The following is a 21350-nucleotide window of genomic DNA, read 5'->3' on the forward strand; positions in this document are numbered from 1 at the left end:
CATCCAAAAAAAAAAAAAAATCCAGTAAGTCTTCTTGTCCACTATGGAAGGATAAAATGAAATGTTATACTTGAAAAGGCTTTGGTAATATCTGGTCAGAAGCTGCAAAAATGTTTTGTAGTCGGTGACAATCAGAGTTAAAACAGGGTTCCTGAGCTGAAGAAGCACCAATCCGGCTCGTCTCCAGGCAGGGGACGCTATGGGTTGCCACGTGACGTCATTACTCCGCGCCCGGCGCGAAGCGCTTCCACCGGGCCCGGGGAAAGCTGCGCGCCATGGGGACTTGGCGGCGTTTGTTGCTCTGTGGCGGGGCGTCACTCCGGGGTGGTGGCGGGGCCTTCGTCCCGCCCCTGGGCTGCCGAACTGTGGGTTGTGGGCTCCAGGTGCGTGCCGAGCGGGCGGGTGTGGTGCGGGCCGGACCGCGGGCGCCTGCGCGATCCTGCCAGCGGGTCCTCCAGGAGGTGGCTGGGGCTTGTGGTCCCCAGACTCTCCTGAGCGTGGATGTGGCGTGCACACTTCTCTCTTGCCTGGAGGTTATTAGTGAATAGGTGAAAGAGAAGGGAAATATGTGGAGAGCTTAACTCAGGAAAAAGGCCACTTCACATTTTTTAACATCCTCACCTATACTGGCAGACAAATTTCAGTTTAAACAATTTATCTTTACAGTTCACATTAACACTCGATAAATAGCACATAAAGGATAAATCGGTGGCGACGAACAGATTTAGGAAAGAACCCAAACTCTGGATTGTTTTCACTTTTACAGCATAGCAATCCAGTAACGAGGATGATTGATTGAAATCACTTTTTTTTTTTTTTTTTTTAAGTTATTAGGCGCTGAGAGTGAGGCCTTGAAACAAAGAAGAACCCAAATCATGTCCCGAGGACTTCCGAAGCAGAAGCCCATAGCAGGGGTTAGAGAAGTTATTGTTGTGGCGTCTGGAAAGGGTGGCGTTGGGAAGTCCACCACCGCAGGTACTGGAAGGTGTTCTTTCCTGACGGAGGGTGGTGCGAACTGTCAGATGCTCCATCAGGGATCACGTTCCAGACTTAGAATTTGTCACGTTTCTGACTTGCAGTTCCTTGGCATTAGGATTTGGTAACGAGTGGGATCCGAACCAAACACGATACCAGATTGTCTACTCAACAGAGCAAGAAGTTAGCCTGTCTTACCGGTATTTTGTGCACTTGGCTGGGAATCTGAGACAGCCTCTTTCAGAGGATGACAGGCAAATTGAACTAACCACGTAGCCCAGTGTCTTCCACGGAAGTGCTCAGTAGTTGGCTGCTGATACTTTTAAAATCAAGGCATTGTATACTAAATTATTTCTGTTTGTTTCCAGTCAGTCAGTGGACATACAGCTGTATACTTGCAACGAAAATACTTGTTATTGTGTTTGTTTTCTGCTTAATCACACTATTTGCACCATTTATAAAGTCACCAAAAGCTAATCTTTGAAAACACTTGATTAAGTTTAACATTGTTTTAGTTTTTTTTTTTTTTTTTAATATCTAGTGTTTTTGGTGTGTGTGTGAGGTGTTTATATGTATGTGTGTTCCTATGTTCAGGTACATGTGTGTGGAGGTGGAGGGTAACATTGTCCTTATTTCTTCACTTTTTCTTTCTTTCTTTTTTAAGATTCATTATGTATACACCATTCTGCCTGCATGTACACCTGCTAGTCAGTTGAGGGCACCAGATCTCACTATAGATGGTTGTGAGCCACCATGTGGTTGCTAGGAACTCAGGACCTTTGGAAGAGCAACCAGTGCCCTTAACCACCGAGCCGTCTCTCCAGCCCAAACAGGCTCTCGTTTTCAAAGATTTATTTATTTACTTTATGTATATAATATAATAATGCTCTATCTGCATGTACACCTGCACGTCAGAAGAGGGCATCAGATCACATTATGGATGATTGTAAGCCATGATGTGGTTTCTGGGAATTGAACTAAGACCTCTGGAAGAGCAGACAGTGCTCTTAACCGCTGAGCCATTCCTCTAGCCCTCCCCATGTTTTTTTCTACGGCTAACTAGCCATTGAGCTCTTAGGGCCTGCCTGTCCCTTCCTGTTCTTCCCTGTGCTGTAGTCACACTCAGGTCCTCATGCTTGCTTGACAAGTAATTACCTATGTGGCGGCATCTCCCCACCAAGTCATCTAGTCTTCGTATACTCTACGTCAGTACATTAGTTGATGGGGAATCTTTTTCGTGCTCCTTTTTGGTGATTGCAATTTGTCAATAAGATGGCATTTTAGCACCAAATATTACAGGTTCTAAAATGGATTAACACTCCAGACTAATAGTTATTTCCAAAAGAAATCCTTTATTTCTAAAGAGATGGCAAGGAATAATAATGTGAGAATTAAAAATTAACTTGTCATATATAAGAGTAGATTTATAAGTACCATGCCCTAGATTAAAACTTTATATACAATATTCTTTTAATCCTCACAGCAGTTATAAAAGTAGGAGATACCTTTCTTTTATAGAGGAGGAAGCAGACAGATAACATAGTAGCCAGGGTTAAGCAGTGATGGAAGGGGGCAGCGCTGGGTTTGCTAGGTCTGCTTTGCAGTTTATGCTTGCAGCCACTTTCCTGATAGGACTGACAGCATTGTTCTGCAAGGAAATGGGACTCAGACTGTGGAAAAAGGGCAGTATGAGAACCTATTTATTTATTTGTCAGTCTTGCAAATACAGTACTGTAGGCTCTATGTTCTCAACTCTAGCCTGGCTGCAGAGCTGGCCGCCTGTGTTTTGGGGGATAGTGCTCTCCTCCTCTTGTGTTTAGCATCACTGGCATGGGCAGCTTGGCTACCGTACTCTGCCCCCCACCGTCTATCTTCTCCCTTCTGTACAGTGTCCTAGCTTTTTGTATGCTTGTATATGTGTGGGTTATGTACTCCAATACCTGTAACAGCATTTAATTTAAGGAGAAAAATGGGCTCTATCTATTACTTATCAAATAATTAATTTTTAAGAATAAAACTTGAAAGTAAACTATATATATTCATTAACATTACTTTAAGAAAAACTAAGTGAAACATTTGAACAAAATTGTAGCAGACTATAAGAAGCTATTTAAAGTGTTCAGAATGGGGGAGGCATTTGTTGGTAGTTGCAAAGTTACTTTCTTTTTTGTTTTTCGCCTTTGGCATTCTCTCCTCATGCTTGTGCCTCACAAGTGAGGGAAATGTTGAAAGGTAAGTTAATTTTCACAGAAGGAGAGTTACTAAACTGACTTCTTTCTGTTTCTTTTAGTGAACCTTGCTCTTGCGCTGGCAGCGAATGATTCGGTAGGTATTCATCTATAGAAATACTAATGCATTACAATGTTTTTAAGGCAGTGATGAAATGTTGCCTGAGGCTGTGCTCCTTTTTGGTGACTGAACTGTCTAGTTCAGTCAGCTGCACATTTTTAAGGGACTAACAATGCTGCCATTAGTATTGCTCCATTTAGTAACAGCGGTGCTGCAATTAAATGTTGACCATGAAGCCCGTAATGGGCTTTCAAGTTCTTGCACAGATGCCATTTTTCTAAAATAACAACTATTGTTACAGTCTATATCTGCGCTAGTAATGTTCTGCGTCCATCTCTTTTTTTGAGGCTGGTGCCATAGTATGAATCCTAGGCATGTCTAGATCTTAAAACTTTGTAGCCCAAGCTAGCTCAGAATCTGTCTGCTTCAGCTTCCAAGATCCTAAGTTTACAGGCATGTGCTCCTATGCCTGCTTCAGTGGAAACAAGTTTCAACTTATTTAACTTGATAAGAAAAGTTAAAAATATACAAAAGTAGTGTTATTCCTTTGGAACAGAATTTGAATAAAATATGTGTATAATATAAGATTGAAGGATTGTCCATTTTCTCTTTTGTACTACATGATTAACTGTAGAATAGTTTTGTAAGCATTTGTTCAGCTTTTCGTCTCTTCATATAAATATAAACCTACATGGTCATGCATCTTTTGTGACAGTCCTCATCCTTTTTTTCTTTATAATATTTATAGTTTATTTCTTTGTGCATTTGTATGAGTTCATGTGTACAGAAGCCTGAGGAGGCCAGATCCTCGGAATTGGAGTTGCATACAGCTGTGAGCTGCCATGTTGGCTCTGGGAACAGAGCTTTTGTCCTCTGCAAAAGCAGCAGCTCCCTTAACTGCTGAGCTATTCCTTCAGCCATGTACCTCATCCTTTTGGCTGCTGCTTTCATGATTGATTACTTTTCTTTTGAGTGAGTTTTTAGGTTGTTTCTTGCTTTTCCACACTTACTCCAGTTAAAAGACAATAGAATTTATTTTTCCCTGTGGGGTTGAGTCTAGGATTTTTACATTCTAGGCTGGTTCTCTACCATGGATCTTCCTAGCCTACTCCAATGGTTTTTTTTTTTTTTTTACTTTTTATTAAAAAATTGTAAATAGCAGTTTTTATTATATTCTTTCCCCTCCCTGAATTGCTCTCAGATTCTCCTCATCTCCCTACCTACTTAACTTCATGTTCTCTCTGAAAAAAACAAAGCAGGAAAAACAAAACAAAGCCATGACACTCTGCTGAGGAAAGCTGATTTTTTTGTTTGCAGCAGGCATGAGTGGCAGAATGTGTCTTGGTGAGGGGTGGGCCTTTGTGTCCACTTCCCCTTCTCAGTACCGGTATTTTGTCTGTTTTCAACTAGTACAGGATCTTTTTTGAGCATTAGTCCTGTTGTATTGGGAATGCTATTTCCTTGGAGTCATTAAAGGAATGGCTCTGGTTCTTAGAATCTTTCTGCCTGCTACTGTATAGATCCCTGAATCTTAAGGGAAAGGGTTTGATGAAGACATCCCAGTTTTGGCTGAATATTCCAAATTCTCTCACTCTGCACTTTATCCAATTGTGGGTCTCTGTGCTACTTCTCATCTATTGCAAGAAGAAGCTTCTCTGATGAGGGTTGAGCGATGCATTGATTTATGGGTATAGCAATACGTCCTTGAGCAATGCATTGATTTATGGGTATAGCAATACATCCTTAGGAGTTATTTTATTGCTGTGTTTCTGTAGCAGAATAATAGTATTGGGTTTCCCTTTAGGTCTGTGACCCATATAGTCTCAGGTTCTTGGCCACCTTAGCAGGGTCAGGTGTAGATCCTTCTCATGGAGTGGGCCTTAAATCCAATCAAAAAGTGGTTGGCAACTGCCATAATATCTATGCCTCTATTGCATTAGTACATCTTCAGGCAGGAGCAGGTCTCAGGATTTGTAGCTGTGTGAAATTTGTGATTACTTTCTTCTCTGGTAGCATGCAAATTATTTTCCAGCATCATGAACTCTAGTCAGGAGCTGTGAAGTTTCTGTTTGGCACCAACTCTATTTCTCTAAGTTCAATGACATAGTAACTGTTGTCTTGGCAATAGGGCCTTACCATCAGGGAGTGGAGACTAACTAGTAGCCTTGGCAATAGCCTGAGTTGTTTGTAGGTGTGTCTGTGGGACATCTTTGGCCAACTACTCAACAAGATGTTACCCATTCCTGAACTGTAGGTGGCATAAGATGTTTAGTTGGGATATTGCCTCTCACATTATATTTAAATTATTTATTATTTAAATTACTTAAATTCTATTTATATAAATATATATATTAGGAAGCTTCTCTAGTAGTAGGTTTCCATATGATTTTTCAAATATTTAGGTTGGTTCCTCCTTTTTCACTTATTCTAATCAAAGTACAGTAGGATTTCATTCTGGGACTGGGAGATTGAATGTAGGACATTATGCATTCTAGGCCTGCCTCTGCTGCTCTACCACTGAGCCACCTCCCAAGCCCACTACAATGACATCAGGTTTTTTAAAATAATTTTTTAAAATTGTATTTACTACTACTGTGCATGTATGTTTGGGAATGTGTGGGCAGATACATGCATACAGTGTGGAGGTCAAAGGCTTGGGAACTGGGTTCCTTCCACCTTGTTTTTGAGGCAGGGCTTCCTTTTTTTTTTTTTCCCCCGTGTTACGCTGCTACATGCTTTAGGCTAGCTGGCTTGCAGCTCTGGGGGATTTTCTTGTTCTTTCCTCCCATCTTGCAGTGGGTATCTGGGGTTACAGATACATCCCACCATCTGGGTGTCTTATGTGCATCCTGGGGTCACCCTCAGGCTGTGGGGCCAGTGTGGCAAGTGCTCTTACTCTGAACCACTTTGATGGCCCTCCAATGGCAGTCTTACATTGTATACGTACTTACTAAGCAAGTTATATATACGTTCTCTAGGAAATGTGCTCTGTCTTTTATTTTAGCTGTAGTTTGTAAGCGTACATATGTTCTGACATATGATGGGTATTATCTGTTTTTTTAGATAGTAAAAAAATGAAAATGAACACTGGACCTATTATGTAATCCTGTAACTAATTAGTTAATAACACACATGTATTCCACAATTTAATTTCTCTTTCATATATATGAAATGTGTGTTTTGTATGGTTTCTTATTGTCAACTTACTAGTTTTTAAAAGTGTTCTAGCATATTTCATTTTATATATTAAATACATATATAAAGAAATATGTGAATATATAAAGTATAAATTTATATATATACATATGTAATATATGAAATACAGTTAAGAATTATTAATGTGTTAGTTGTGGCTATATTTTTCACTTATTTTCTGTCATGCAGTTTTAGTTCTCTATGGACAGCACATATGGAAAAATGACATTGCTATGTATGTAACTGTACTGCTGAGACAGGGATCCAGAATTCGCTAGAATGCAGAGCTAGGCATGTTCATGTCTCATGTTTTGGCCTTCATTTCTGAAAATGTGAGGATATGACACATTCAGATATTTGCTTGTCGGCTTCATTCACTGTAGAACCAAGAATGGGAATTGGATGTGTAGAGGAAAGTTGTGCTTTCTTAAAGTTGTGCTCCTACACCAAAGGAGTCCTCCATCAAGCCAAAATAGAAAACCCGTTTCCTTACAGCTCTTTCTTTGTGAGGGACATACTTTCTTGATTCTCACTTATCTTGTCTTTTTCTTGAATTTCTTTTTTGTTTTTCTGGATATATCCTTGAGTCCTGCGGTTTGGTGGGCAGATTCATCTTACTTCATGTAGCTTGACTTTAATGGCAAAAGAGAATTGTGGCATAATTCCATAAAGATCCTGAGAAAGGAGGGACAACTTTAGATTTTCTGGTAGGTTCAGCTTAATCATAGAGAAAGAGGGACAAGAGCCAGATCCCCAGATGAGGGGGCCCTGAAAGGAGCTAGAGGCCGTGTGTCATTCTGCCCGCCCCACAGCTGTCACTCAGTGACGCCTATTGGACCTCTGTGATAGCTTCTCAGGAGAGAAGCAGTTGGTTCAGGAAGTCAGTTCTCCTTGTTTTTAATTTCTGAAGAAATCCTTGTTCTGTATTTGTATTTGATTATTTAAATGAAGATGTAGAAGTCAAGGCTCAAAATCACTGTTTGAACTTTGAAAACAATATTCCATTTTCTCCTGAAATGCTATTGAAAATACCCAATGCTTTTTTGATCCGTATTAGTCTGTAATAGCATGTTTTCCTCTCAAATCTTTTAAGGTTTTCTTTATGGCTTTTAAAGTTTAAAATTGTTACAAATATGTGTCAGGTTGTTGGCTTTAAAAGCTGTTGCATGCTTGGAAATTGGCCTTGAGTGTTTTCAGTTTAGAGGAAGCGTCTCTTCCTTCATGTGTTTGTTCTGGTTGTGGAAGCCTGGCAGCTGGGCACTGACCCTCTAGGCAGTTTGTTTTCTCTCATACTCTGGCTGTTTGTCCTTTGTGTTTCCCAAGAGTCTTTAGACTCTTTCACATCCCTCTGTTCAATTATAGTTATTTAGCCCTGCTAAATTTTTTTAAAGTGACGTGAGGTTGGTATTTAATATACAGATAGGTTTGTTGCACTGCATTACACACAGCATACAAAAATAGTATACTATCTGAAAGGAAATTCATTTTTTTCTATTAACAGTAATGTTTTGAAGTTTGGAGATCTTGTTCCCCGATTTTTTAGACTCTTTCTGACTTTTAATGTTTCTTTAAAAAAGGAGGGGATGCTTGTAGCATTTTCTTGACTCTAAGTCTGATAATTAAGAGAAGTGTGGCTTTTTTCTTTTTGCTGTTCTCTTTTTGGTCTCTGTTTATTTAGGACATAGGATAGTTGCTTTCATAGTGCCCTGTGACCAGCAGAATCAGTACACCTAGGAGAGTTTTGGATATACACAGGTTCAGCCCTACCTTAGACCTTATATAAATCAGGAATCCTAGATGCGGAAGAGCGCTGCCCAGTCTGTGTTAGCCCCCTGGATGGTTCAGTGCTGACATCAGAGAGCATGGATCTAGAGGTCTGAAGTCTTCTTAAAAAGGTCTAATCTGCCAATGGCCCTCTTTCTGTTTTAGTTTTAAATAAAGGATAGTTTTAAATAAAGAGGAAATGGCTTTTCCTCTTGTCATTGCAGAAGAGTTTGGAATTAAAGGAAAGTTAGCGTGCGTGTTGAGGTAGATGTATTAAGGGAAGGGCCAGTGAGCTTGCTGGCTTGTTTGTTCTTTCTTTCTCTGTCTCTGTCTCTCTCTTTTGCTAGGGGGGAGGATCCAGGTAGCTCAGGCTGGTCTTTGACCTCTCAATTCCTCTGTCTCAGCTTTCCAAGTGCTGATATTACAGGTGTGTACTACCAAGTTACACTAGTGATATGTTTAAACAACTTTTTGTGTGTGTGTGTGTGTGTGTGTGGTTCATGTTCACATGTGTTCACATGTCAAACACTGGAAATCAAGTCCCATTCCTCCCTCTCTAACATTTACCTAATATACTACTGACCGTGAATATTGACATTCATTTCTTTATTTTTCTGTTGTTCTAAATTACTTTTATTATAGGCTTTATTCTTTTACAATATATTTTTTTAAAAGTCTTTTGAAAAACATTTATTTGTTATTTTTATGTATATGGGTGTTTTGGCCACATTTATATGTCTTTGTACCACGTGGGTATAGTTAAAACCTATGGGTGCTATAAGAGGGTGTTAGAACCCCCAGCACTGGAGATAAAGAGTTGTGAGGTGCCCTGTGAATGCTGGGAACTGAACCTGGATCCCCTGGAACAGCATCCAGATGTTCTCATATTTCCAGCCTCTGCATCATAATTTCAGTGCCCAGTGGGAAAGAGCACTGGGCTGAGAGAAGGGAACTAACGGCCACCAGCAGCTGTCGATGAGCTCTGTAAGCTCCCTGAGATGATTCATTTTACTTCAGCAAATGTATGGAGTGCCTGTAACAGTCCCTGCCAGGCTTCCTGGAAACACAGCGAAATAAACACAGTAGAGAGACTTGTAGCCTGACAAGACTGCGTTTATAAAAGTGTACTGTAATACAGATATGTGCGCAGTACACACATGTACACATATATATGTATGCATTATATCTGTGTGTATCTGTGTCCTTGTATCTCTCTTAGCTATCTTTTTATTCGTTTGAGGTGGTAGAAACTGAACCAGTGTCTATTGTGCTCGCAAGCGCTCTACTGCTGAGCTATGTTGTGAGCTCTAGCTATATTTTTTTGATGGTATATAGTTGAAATTGTTTTTAGTAACTGTTTCTTTTGCTAATGAGAAAGTTTTAATCAAAATCTTTCATAAGATTTTATTTTATAAAAAAGATTCTATTTTGTTTTGTATAATTGCATAATCTTAAACATTGCATAATCTTAAAGTTTTATGAAAACCCAGCAAGATAAAAGGAAGACAAATGCCTTAAAATGATGAAATAGATCCAAGGCAAATACAAGAGTAAATTACCTACAATGAATGGCTTTTATTCCAGACAAAAGCAGTTTCCCCAGCATGAATGGAGTTGTGTTTGATTCTCAGGGAAAGGGGTACTACAGACCATGCTGTGTTGATCCGTTTCACAGCCTTCATTGATTACACTTTGTCCTGGCTGCATTTTCTCAGCCAGCTCATAGCCTCTCTCTATTTTTTCCAATATGTATCTGTTTCTACTATTCCTGTTTTAATGACAGCTTATGTTGCTGCTTTTGGCCTTTTCATTCAAACCTCAATTACTGAGTGTCTACTCTGTCTCAAATACTGTGTTTGGAAGCTACAGAAACTGACAAGACGCAGTCTTTGCCTTCGGGACTCACAGACTAGCACATCACGGTGGTGTGCCTACTTCCTACCTGTGTTCCAACTCCCCCACTGTACCTGGCACATCACGCAGAGCTGTTATGCTCAGATTTATACCCCAAAACCTTTGCTGCTATTGAAGCAAAACGTTCGATCATTTTCTGACCTTCTGCATTTCTGCAGGAATATTCTGTGTAGTTTCCTTCGGCCTTCTGTGTTCTTTCCCAGGCTGCCTATGTGCCTATCATGGTCATATTCTGTCCAAGGGTGCGGGAGGGCGGAGGAATTGAGTGCTTACAAAAATCCAGCTACTCTCTTAATGTGCGTCTGTGGGTTGCTTATGAACTAACAGACAGTTCATCAGTTAGTCTTTCTCTGAGGGCAGCTCAGCTCAGTAACATGTTCTCTAAATTCCCTCCAAGTAAGGGTCTTTTCCTGGGTTGTGAAATTCAGTGGCGCTGTTTTTTTTTTTTTTAATTGTATTCATGTGGTCATTCTAGTGTTTTTAAAATAATAACTAACACTTATTAACCCAGTTAGTTAGCACTTCATATAGAATAATCCCCATGACACGTTTCTTAGCTCATTTCCTCTTCTGTTAGAACATGAGCCTGCCCCTTTTAAGACAGCAGGTCAACTTTAGAGCATTTACAACTGCCCCTAATTGATGGCTTTACCCGCACCTGCTCTTCTGTGCTCTCTGTCACATGCTGTAAAGCTCCCTGTGTCCTCTCCCAAAGCTTTAAAAATCAGATCTGTCCTTTGTACCTGGGATTGCTGTCGAGCTCCTCTGGCCTCCCTCTCACAGTGTGTCTGTCTTTCTGTCTGTGTAAGCCCCGGCATGTTTGTTCTCTCATACAAGGCACCAGTTTTGGTCTAATGCTCTCTTTCTCACATTGGGGTCCAGTCATGGTCTCTAGGCCCTAAGTCTCCTAATAAACTGCATTTTCTAAAGTGAATTTTGTGCCAGCTCCTTGTTTGGACTGACTGCTGCCTTATTCTCTTTAGTATTATAGTATTTAGAAGCCATTACTGCAGCCTCCATCTCCACTGTAGACAGGAAGCAGAAGGTCCTAGAGATTAAGTGACCTGTTTAAAGTCGCCAAGGAAGAAAATTATAGAACTAAGGTTGAATGTAGCTAGATCGAGCACCTGTTATGTTTTTATTCTTAGCATTGAGTACTGTATTGTAGGGTGTGGTGAGATAGGCCAGCCATTAAGAAGGGAAGGGGGCTGGAGAGATGGCTCAGAGGTTAATAGCACTGCTTGCTCTATCAGAGGTCCTGAGTTCAGCTCCCAGAACCATATGGTGGCTCACAACCATCTATAATGAGATCTGGTGCCCTCTCTGGCCTGCAGGCAGAATACTATATACATAATAAAATAAATAAATCTTAAAAAAAAAAAAAGAAGGGAGTACTGCTCTTGTAGAGGACTGGAATTTTTGCGACCCACAGTCATTTCTAACTCCACCTCCAGAGGACCCTGATGCTTCTGGCCTCTAAGGGCACCTGTAACCACATGCACATATGTTATTAAAGAAAGAAAATTCCAGTTGTTCTCTTTTACCAGTAAAGACTCAGGAGCCAGATGATGGGGTGAAAACCTGTGAGCTCAGAGAGGGAGAGAAAGCACCCAGCTGACCTTCCTACTCAGCTGGCATCCCAGAAGGAAAAGGCTCTTCCTCTTTAACTCATGTCCTAGAAGGAAAAAAACCCTTTCTTCTTCTCCACGCTGTCTTAAATACCTTCCGACTCAATGTCCTTTCTTTCTGCTTCCTGTGTGTCTCTTTATCTGTGTGTCTCTGGACTTCCTCTTACTATGACTTTTTTTCTATGTTCACTTCCTGTCAATTTGGTTGCTTGCTTCACCTCTTAACCTAGGGTTAACTTTATTTAATCCTGTTTTCAGAAAGCTCTTAAATTAAAGGTGTGTGCTAGGGCTGAGCCACACCAAACAAGAAACAGCTTTTCCCAGTTCATAATCCCAGTGTTCACAATGGGAATAATATCTTACAACACACACATACATAAAATTAAACCTTAAAAATAAAACTTAAAAAAAAAAAAAAACGGTTATAGCCTGTGTAACACAGTGAAACTCTTCTTCAGTTAAGCCTGTGGTGGGGCATGTACCTGTAGTCTCAGCCATTTCTATGCTGTGGCAGGATGTTTATTGGAGCTAGGCATTTGAAGCCAGACTGGTCAACATACTGAGATGCTATTTCAACCAACCAACCAACCAACCAACCAACCAACCAACCAACCAGTCAGCCAAACAGACAAAGAAACAACCAAACAAAGAAATGACCAAAGAAACAACCAACCAAACAGCCTTCCTCCCCCATTCCAAGTTGGTTGTCTCTCGTCATGGCCACCTCCAGCAGCAGCTAGTACAGTGCTCATGACGTGGGTAACACAAAATACTTCATTATGTGCTTGAATTGAGGATCTAGTTACATTTTGCAGTGTGTAAGTATGCAGCTTATTTTCTTTTTCCTTTTCTAGAAGTGAACATTGGTGATAACTAGTGGCTGTGATGGTTAGTGTTAGTGTCAATTTTCAAGTTGGCAGAAGCTGGAATCACCAGACAAGACTCTGGACACAATTGTGAGGGGTTATTTAGCCCTTTGACATGCTGCTGAGGATTGTGTTGATTGGATTAGTTGAGGTGGGAGAGGGGTGGTTCCCTTCTCTGGGCTTGGAGCTGGCCTATATAAAAAGGAGAGAGCTGAACAGTAGCATTCATGGCTCACTGCTTCCTGTTGTGCAGTGTGATCAGCTGCTGCAAGCTCTCGCCCTCGAGCTTCTCTGCCACAGTGACCATGTACCCTTGAATTTCTGACTAAAATATACTTTCTCTCAGAGTTGTTTTTGTCAACTCTGTGGTTCTTCTTGGCTCCTCAGTCATTTTAGCCATGGTTATGACTCCTGTTCCTTGATGCTAATTGTTGCTACTCCAGAGACCACTCCTGGCCACTAGAACTGCCAATCTATCCATTTGCTGCAGATGAGCACTTTCTAAGCATTTCCAGTTCAGTATGGGTAGAACAGGCTCCTTTCCCTAAAGCTGACCTCATCCTCTGGGAATAGCACAGCTCCCCAACATCCTTTGTCACGAGGGTTTACTTATCTTCTCTGCTGGTTTACGAATATCTGGGAGACAGTGATTTTTTTTCCTTTTTAAATTATTATTTTTATTGATTACACTTTATTTACTTTGTATCCCCCCTGTAGCTCCCTTGTGCCTCCCCTCCCAATCCCTCCCTCCATCCCCTTTCTTATGCATGCCCCTCCCTAAGTGTACTGATAGGGGAGGTCCTACTCCCCTTCCCTCTGACCCTAGTCTATTAGATCTCATCAGGAGTGGCTTCATTGTCTTCCTCTGTGGCCTGTAAGGCTGCTCCCCCTTAGGGGGAGGTAATCAAAGAGCAGGCCAATTAGTTCATGTCAGAGACAGTCCCTGTTCCCATTACTTTGGAACCCACTTGGATACTGAGCTGCCATGGAAAAAAGACAGCATCTTCAACAAATGGTCTAACTGATTATCTACATGTAGAAAAATGCAAATAGATCCATACTTATCACCATGCACAAAACTAAAGTCCAAGTGGACCAAAGACCTCAATATAAAACCAGATACACTAAACCTGTTGGAAGAAAAAGTGGGGAAGAGCCTTGAACTCATTGTTAGAGGAGACAACTTCCTGAACAGAACATCAACAACATAGGCTCTAAGAGCAACAATCAATAAATGGGACCTCATGAAACTGAAAAGCTTCGGTAAAGCAAAGGACATTGTCATCAGAACAAAATGACTACCTACATATTGGGAAAGGATCTTCACCAACCCTATATCTGACAGAGGGCTAATATCCAGAATATATAAAGAACTCAAGAAGCTAAACAGCAACAGATCAAGTAATCCAATTAAAAAATGGGGTACAGAGCTAAACAGAGAATTCTTGATAGAAGAATATCGAATGGCAAAGAAACACTTAAAGAAATGTTCAACAGCTTTAGTCATCAGGGAAATGCAAATCAAAATGACCCTGAGATTTAACCTTACCATCAGAATGGCTAAGATCAAAAACTCAAGTGACAATATATGCTGGAGAGGATGTGGAGAAAGGGGAACCCTCCTCCACTGCTGGTGGAAATGCAAACTTGTACAACCACTCTGGAAATCAATTCAGATGATTTTATCCCCCCCCCGCCCTTTTCTTTAATCCTTAGTGTCTGTAGTGATGGCACATGGTGAGCTTTTTGTTGGTCTCTGGTTTTTGAGACAAGGTCTCATAGCCCAGGCTGGATTTGAGCTCACGACATAGCTCAGGGTGTATTCAAGCTCACTATATAGCCCAGGGTGGGTTTGAACTTCTGTTTTCACTGCATCTATTTCCCAGGTGCCGGCTCTTGATTGGTGAATAATGGCCATGGAAAGAGTTAAGTAAAGAGAGTGCCTCTCCCAATACAAAATAGGCACAGATTCAAGTTTTGAATAAGTTTTCTTATAGCATGTTCACTTTTATTTACTGCAAACAAATCAAACAAAATAAAAATGAGATAATACATATAAAATACTTTTTTTTTTGGCAGTTCTGCAACTTTATTTGACTTTCAGTTTAGTTCTAATCCACATTGACCATCTGTAGATTTTTGAATGTGGTCACCAACAACATAAGTTACCAGTGTGTAGAGCTTGTTTGGTGAATCCTCATCTTCATTACATTTTCTGGACAAACGTACTCGGATGCGATACGGAACATTCCTTATTCCTTTGGCCCAGACAGCCTTATTGAGCCTTGTATCTATGCACACATCTGGAGTCCCCATCTCTTTCATGGCAAACTTCTGAATTTCTTTGAGTGCCCAGGGAGCACACTTCTTGAAGCCCACTCCGTGGATGCACTTGTGGATGTTGATGGTGTACTCCCGGGTCACCACCTCGTTGATGGCAGAGCGGCCCTTCTTCTTGCCACCATTCTTTGTGGGAGCCATTTTGCCGGGGCCAAGCTCCATATAAAATACTTAGTATGGTGTCTATCCTATAGTAAGTTGCAAACAAGTTTTTAATATTAACAGTTTGATTAATACTCTCTGTAAACAGTATTTTGAAGTAAAAGTCAATGTATTATTTTACTTGATTATTTTAGCAAAACTTAATTTTAAGTTCTTTCATTCTATTTTTAGATTGACTCATTAAGTACATTTTTAATTGGGTTTAAAAATGGAAAAGGAAGCAGTGTTATCTTCAAAGAGTTTGTGTTTTTGGTTATTTTTTCCATTGATGTTTATCTCAAAATATTTGTCTTTTCCTGTGATCACATAATGCTTTGCACACATTCCCTCCAGATGTACTGCTTTCTTCACATTGTCCTTTCAATGTGACTAATATTACCCAAAGCCTTTGAAGGTCTGTGATTCTGTTAGAATGGACTTGGAAACTCTAGCTCAAGAGTCAGGCTTTGGCTGGGTGTGGTGGCACATGCCTATAGGATTATAGCTGGATGTTGGGAAGTAGAGGCAGCAGAATCAGGAATTCGAGGTCATCCTCACTACATGGCAGGTTCCACTTCAAGGCCTGCCAGGGTCACATGAGACGCTTTTTCAAACAAACAAATCTCTCAAATCCCAAAATGATGCAGTTTTGGGGATTGGAAAAGCTGATCCAGTACTTGGAAAAGCATTATGTAGTTCTACTCACAACAGTATTTTCTACACTAACTAGCTTAAATTCTGGCTTTTCGTTACCAGGCAGAGCTGGGCTTGTTTCTGCTCTGACTCTTGTATACTGAATGTCTTCCGCCTCAACCTTCCTCACAGTTGTGTAACAAGATGGCACGTGTGGGATGCTCACACGGTATCTGGTACACAGCGCATGCCCACAATGCTAAGTGAGCCCCTGTCCTAGCTGCAGGTCTAGCCTGCACACACCATCATTTGCAGTGTAGTTATGGTGTGACTTGAGAGTAAAAGGATGCTTCTCACATTCATGTGGGAAATCCTGATGCGACCACTTAATTGAAGTTCATGAAGTTTGTTTCATCTTTTCTTTAGCAGCAGTATTGTAAGAGAACTACATTCTGGTTTGTTAGCCTTTAAAATTTTTTTTATTAGTCACAAATAATTATTGCAATCATTACAACAATTAATTATCATAATTAAACATTTACAATAATTAATTAATAAATTATTTATTCACTTTGTAAGGAGGACCTCCCCTATCATTGTTAGCCGCTTTTAATGTTTTCATTAAAGCAAGTATTTCGGAATGAAAATATTTTGTTTCAGTATCATGTATTCAATAAGCTATTTTAGAGGAAAGATAATACTTTATGTTTAATGTATAATTATTTTAAAGATAGAGGGACACTCAGAAAGATAAATGGGATGGACATTGGAAGAAGGAGAAAATAGAAAACAGGATAGGAGCCTACCACAGAGGGCCTCTGAAAGACTCTACCTAGCAGCGTATCAAAGCAGATACTGAGACTCATAACCAAACTTTGGTCAGAGTTCACGGAATCTTAGGAAAGAAGGGGGAAATAGTAAGATCTGGAGAGGACAGGAGCTCCACAAGGAGAGCAACAGAAGCAAAAAATCTGGGCACAGGGGTTTTTTCTGAGACTGATACTCCAACGAAGGACCATTTATGGATATAACCTATAACCTCTGCTCAGAACCTCTGCCCATGGGAACTCAATCTCCAAGTGGGTTCCCTAGTAAGGGGAACAGGGACTGTCTCTGACATGAACTCAGTGGCTGGCTCTCTGACCACCTCCTCCTGAGTGGGGAGCAGCCTTGCCAGGATACAGAGGAGGACATTGCAGCCAGTTCTGATGAGACCTGATAAGCTAGGAGCAGAAGGAAGGGGAGGAGGGCCTCCCCTATTAGTGGACTTGGAGAGGGGCATGGGAGGAGATAAAGGAGGAAGGATGGGATTGGGTGGGAATGAGGGAGGGAGCTACAGCTGGGGTACAAAGTGAATAAACTGTAATTAATATAAAAAATAAAAATTTAATTAAAAAAAAAGATAGAGGGGAAGCTGGGTCAGGAAACCCAGTCCTGGAGGAGCAATTGCAAACCTCTTACTTTTTTTGCTTTCTGTTCTAAAATTCAAAGGTAAAGCTGGGTGTGGTGGTGCATGCCTTTAATCCCAGTGCTCAGGGAAGCAGAGGCAGGAGGATTGCTGTGAGTTTGAGGCCAGCCTGGTCTACAAAGTGAGTCCAGAGCCTCCATGGCTACACAGACAAACCCTGTCTCAGAAAAACTAAAAAAAAAAAAAAAAAAAAAGAAAATCTTACAAGTGCAGTGAAATTCACAATTATTTACATTAACTGAGATATTCAGAAAATAAACTCGGTCTCCTGTCTTTATAAAAACTGACATACTTTTAGGATAAAAATAGAAATATTAATCATGATTTTAGTTTTATTTCCTGCAAATATTTGATATTTGTCATAGCTACATATTCATTCATACACTGTGCATTTCTGATGAGTAACTTTCTCCATTCTTTAAAATGTAGGCTTGTTCATGACTTGAGGCCTGTAGTCTCCTAGGCTGTATGCTCAGCATGGTGCTTGCACAGTTCAAAAGATCTTACCCTTTCCACTCTAGTCAGTTCATAGCAGGAGCAACTGTTTAGTAGAGCCTTGTTTCCAGTTGATATTGGCTTTCTCCTTGACTCAAATCTACCCTGCCCCACCAAGCTCCTCAACACTTTCCTTCTTCAAACAGGCTTTTACTTTGTAGCGCAGGCTGGTCTCCTGTCCTAGCCTCCAGGCACTGGAACTGTATGTGGCACATGCCCATGCTGCCTTGCCTGGAACTTTGCTTCTCTTGGTGGCCACTGATGCTCTTCCCAGCTTTGCTGCTCTCAGGTCTTCTGCCACATTCTAGGTGCTTCTTTTCTAGCACGTGCTCTTCTTTGCTATTTCACTGAAAAGTGGCCTTTTATCATAACCTCTTTTATATTCTTTCTCACCATTAAATCTCATTACATTCTCCCCTTCTGGCCTCAGAGAGAGACGTCGGTCCTGATCTTTCTACTTTTGTTCTTGATGCATCATTTAATTCCTCTTTTAGGGTTTTGGACTTGTGAGTATCTGCTGGTCATCTTCTGTCTGTCTTTACTAATTCTTTTTCCCTTAGGTGTACTTATACACACAGAATGTTTGTGTTGGGTGCGTGAATGGAGTACCAATCCTCATTAGCCTCAGTTTCACTCAGCTTCTGGCTTTGCTATTAATTGTTTTCTATAGGCCATACTTGATGCAGGCTATGTCAGTTCCAGGTGTTTTCAACCCTGTGGCTGACAGGATATTGTCATCTACAAAATTCATGCTCAAGAACTGAAATTGAGTTATCAAAACCAAAATACCCTCCCCCCCAAAAAAACAAAAATAACATGTATTGGGGCTGGAGAGAGCTCAGTTGGTCAAGTGCTTGTCTTGGAAGTATGTGGTGGACCCGAGTTCAGACTCAGAACCCACATACAAAAACAGGCACCACATGGTGGGCCTGGGCTCCTCGTGATGGGATTCAATATGGGATTTGGAGACAGGCAGACCCTTTGAACTTGCTGGCCAGGTAATCTAGCTTACGCGAAGTTCCAGGCCAGTGAGAGACCCAGCCTCAACAAAGGCTGGGGGAATGAACCTGTGGAATGGCACCACGTTTGTTCTCACATGTGATTCCTCAGGTTTAAGGGAAGGGAACATCGAACTCATGTCTGACACAAGGAGTAACAGAACCCTTGCAACCTTCACGATGTCCTCATCCTTCATCTTATCTCCCCTAGTCTAGTCTCACCTGCCAGTCACTAACTGTTGGCCGTTGTAATTGGAGAAGTATCTCATTTCTGTACAGTTATGAATCTAGGTAAAACTTTAAAATTTTTCCAGGTGCAGTGGCACACACCTACAACTCCTACCCTTTGGAAGGTAGAGACAGGGGGATCAGGAGTTGAAGGTCGTCCTTATTTACATATCAGGTTTGAGTCCATCCTGGGTCACATGAGGCCATGTCTCAAGCAAAACAAAACAAAAGAGCCCCTTTCTTTTACTTTGATCCCTTTGATCTCCCTCACCTTGAATTGAATACTGATTTCTCACATTGTCTGTAGAGGTGTTCTTGTATCCTGGTCTCTGCCTCAGTTGAGCAGCTCAGTTCCTAGGGTTGGCTGTACTCAGTTCCAAGTACAGTCTTCTACTCTGTACTTGGCTTGTTCTCCTTGCACCAACTGGATGTCCTCCTTGCCTGTGTCAGCTCTGTTATCTCTCACTCCCTTGTTAGCGGTCACTCCTCTGTGAAGCCTTCTTAGTGGTTTCAGATCACATCACTTGCTCTTTGCCCCTTTATACATCATTGTAGCCTCTTTTTTTTTTTTAACTCTTCTTTATTTGGGGTGTATAGGCCTCAACCTCCTTTCCAACCTTCCAACCCGTATTTGGGAAAGAGAAGGTTAGTGGGGAGAAAAGGCCAACCCCTTTACTTCTCCTGGTTTTTTAGGGTCAAGGGGTTCTTTTAGGGCTCTATACCAGTCTCTGTCAAGCACAGAAGCAGCCAGCACACTACATTTTCTCTTTCTCAGCTGTCAAGTCATAGCCTCAGAGTCCTAGACCATGCCCCTCTCCATGCTGCATTTGACAGGCCTTTACCAGCTAACAAAAGCCATGCTCCCCACCCCTGCACAAGACAATTAACAGTTGTGGACCAACTATTGCCCACTAAAATCCCACACTTGGGATTTAAACAAAAACATATAACATAACTGAGTTTAAAAAAAATATTTATTTATTATGTATACAGTGTTCTGCCTGCATGTATGCCTGCATGCCAGAAGAGGGCACCAGATCTCATTATAGATGGTTGTGAGCCACCAAGTGGTTACTGGGAATTAAACTCAGGACCTGGGGAAGAGCAGCGGGTGCTCTTAACCCTGAGCCATCTCTCCAGCCCCATAACAGTTTTTAAGGAAATCAAAACAGTTCATCTGACCCTGGAGTCAGGGCTACATCCTAAGGAATTGCTATTACTGCCTGGACCATTGCTACATACCCAGTAAACTATTGCCAGCTGACTGAAAATAGATTACATTTAGTGGGAATTTCTGAAGGTTTGAATGGGTTCCAAGTCTTTCTTAAATGCTCATAAATTACCAGTGCTCATTTTTGCCCTAGGAGAATTATGCTTAGAGAAGCTTTTGTGTTTCAGCACCTTTAATTTTCAGTTAAAAGATGTACAGCAAAATGAAATGATAAATGCTATAAGATACAGTGGCCTGGCTAAGTACATGTCAAACAAGCTCTGATAAGATTAAAGGCTAGGGAAATACATCTGAAATCAGAATGGTATTGTTTTAGGTTGTGGCATTTTGAAGCTTTAGTTTAGGCCATGGACTGTTTCTCATGATGGATTTTGTTCCAGCCTGTTTCTTTCTGGTCGGGACATTCACTTTTGGCAGATGCACTGTGTGAAAGGGCTGGGGTCAGCACTGCCATACAGAAGTGGGTCAGAGCTCTTAGATGAAGGGGAAGCAGTTTTAGAGAGCCATTATTTATTGTTGGCACAATCAGACAAAAATAATTACGAGCTTGAACCTCTCAGCATGCCTTGCTTCCTCTTCCATCTCTCATAGGCTTTGCCAAAGTAACCACATCAAGCAGTTTTGCAAAAAAAATAACTAAATAAAAAAATAAAAATGCTGTTTTAAATAGTTCTTTTAGATTCTTAAGACGCTTCTTGAGAAAGTCCCTCTCTTCTCTTGTCTCTCGTAAGTTTCCTTTGTTATTTCTGTAGAGCCAGTTAGAGAGCAGGGGCCATGGTCTGTGCCAGTGAGCCAGACAACCCCTTCCCAGTCTAGCTGGGAGACCTCTTCCACCGCTGCTCTAAAGGGAGATTCCATTACCTGGGGACAGATAACACGATAGGTGTTGCTAAGAGCAACCATTGACAAGCTGGATCACTGCCTGTGACTCCTAAACAATGGGACATTCTTGAATTAAGGGAGGGAAGTCTTCAGGTAATCTCAGAAGGCTGCTTCTATTTCCTGCATGGGAATAGGTTGCTCTCTGTCAACAAAGCAGAAAGCTTAAGACTTCTCCAAGCCTTGAAACAGCTTTGACCTCAAATTTGTACTGGAATGTTATCTGCAGTGTGACAGGGCTCTTTGCTAGTCACCATGGAAACTCATTGAGGTGCTAGTCTTGGCCTGTGGGTTCTTTGGGTGGCT

General features: G+C 41.1%; 1 protein-coding gene and 1 pseudogene across 3 annotated transcripts in view; one reads left to right on the forward strand and one right to left on the reverse strand.

The window, feature by feature from the left end:
- Positions 1 to 238: 238 nt before the first annotated feature.
- The window catches only part of Nubpl (NUBP iron-sulfur cluster assembly factor, mitochondrial), a 208702-nt gene continuing 187590 nt past the window's right edge, over positions 239 to 21350 (forward strand). For all 3 annotated transcript variants that reach the window (XM_060387483.1, XM_060387484.1, XM_060387485.1), the window contains exons 1-3: positions 239 to 383; positions 828 to 975; positions 3266 to 3300. In XM_060387483.1, the coding sequence (XP_060243466.1) occupies positions 276 to 383; positions 828 to 975; positions 3266 to 3300 (291 nt within the window). In that variant the 5' untranslated portion in view covers positions 239 to 275. The remainder of the gene's footprint in view (positions 384 to 827; positions 976 to 3265; positions 3301 to 21350) is intronic.
- LOC110562435 (large ribosomal subunit protein eL31-like) lies at positions 14743 to 15121 on the reverse strand (annotated as a pseudogene).

The sequence above is a fragment of the Meriones unguiculatus genome, chromosome 7, assembly GCF_030254825.1.
Source record: "Meriones unguiculatus strain TT.TT164.6M chromosome 7, Bangor_MerUng_6.1, whole genome shotgun sequence".
In the NCBI taxonomy this organism is placed as follows: Eukaryota; Metazoa; Chordata; class Mammalia; order Rodentia; family Muridae; genus Meriones; species Meriones unguiculatus.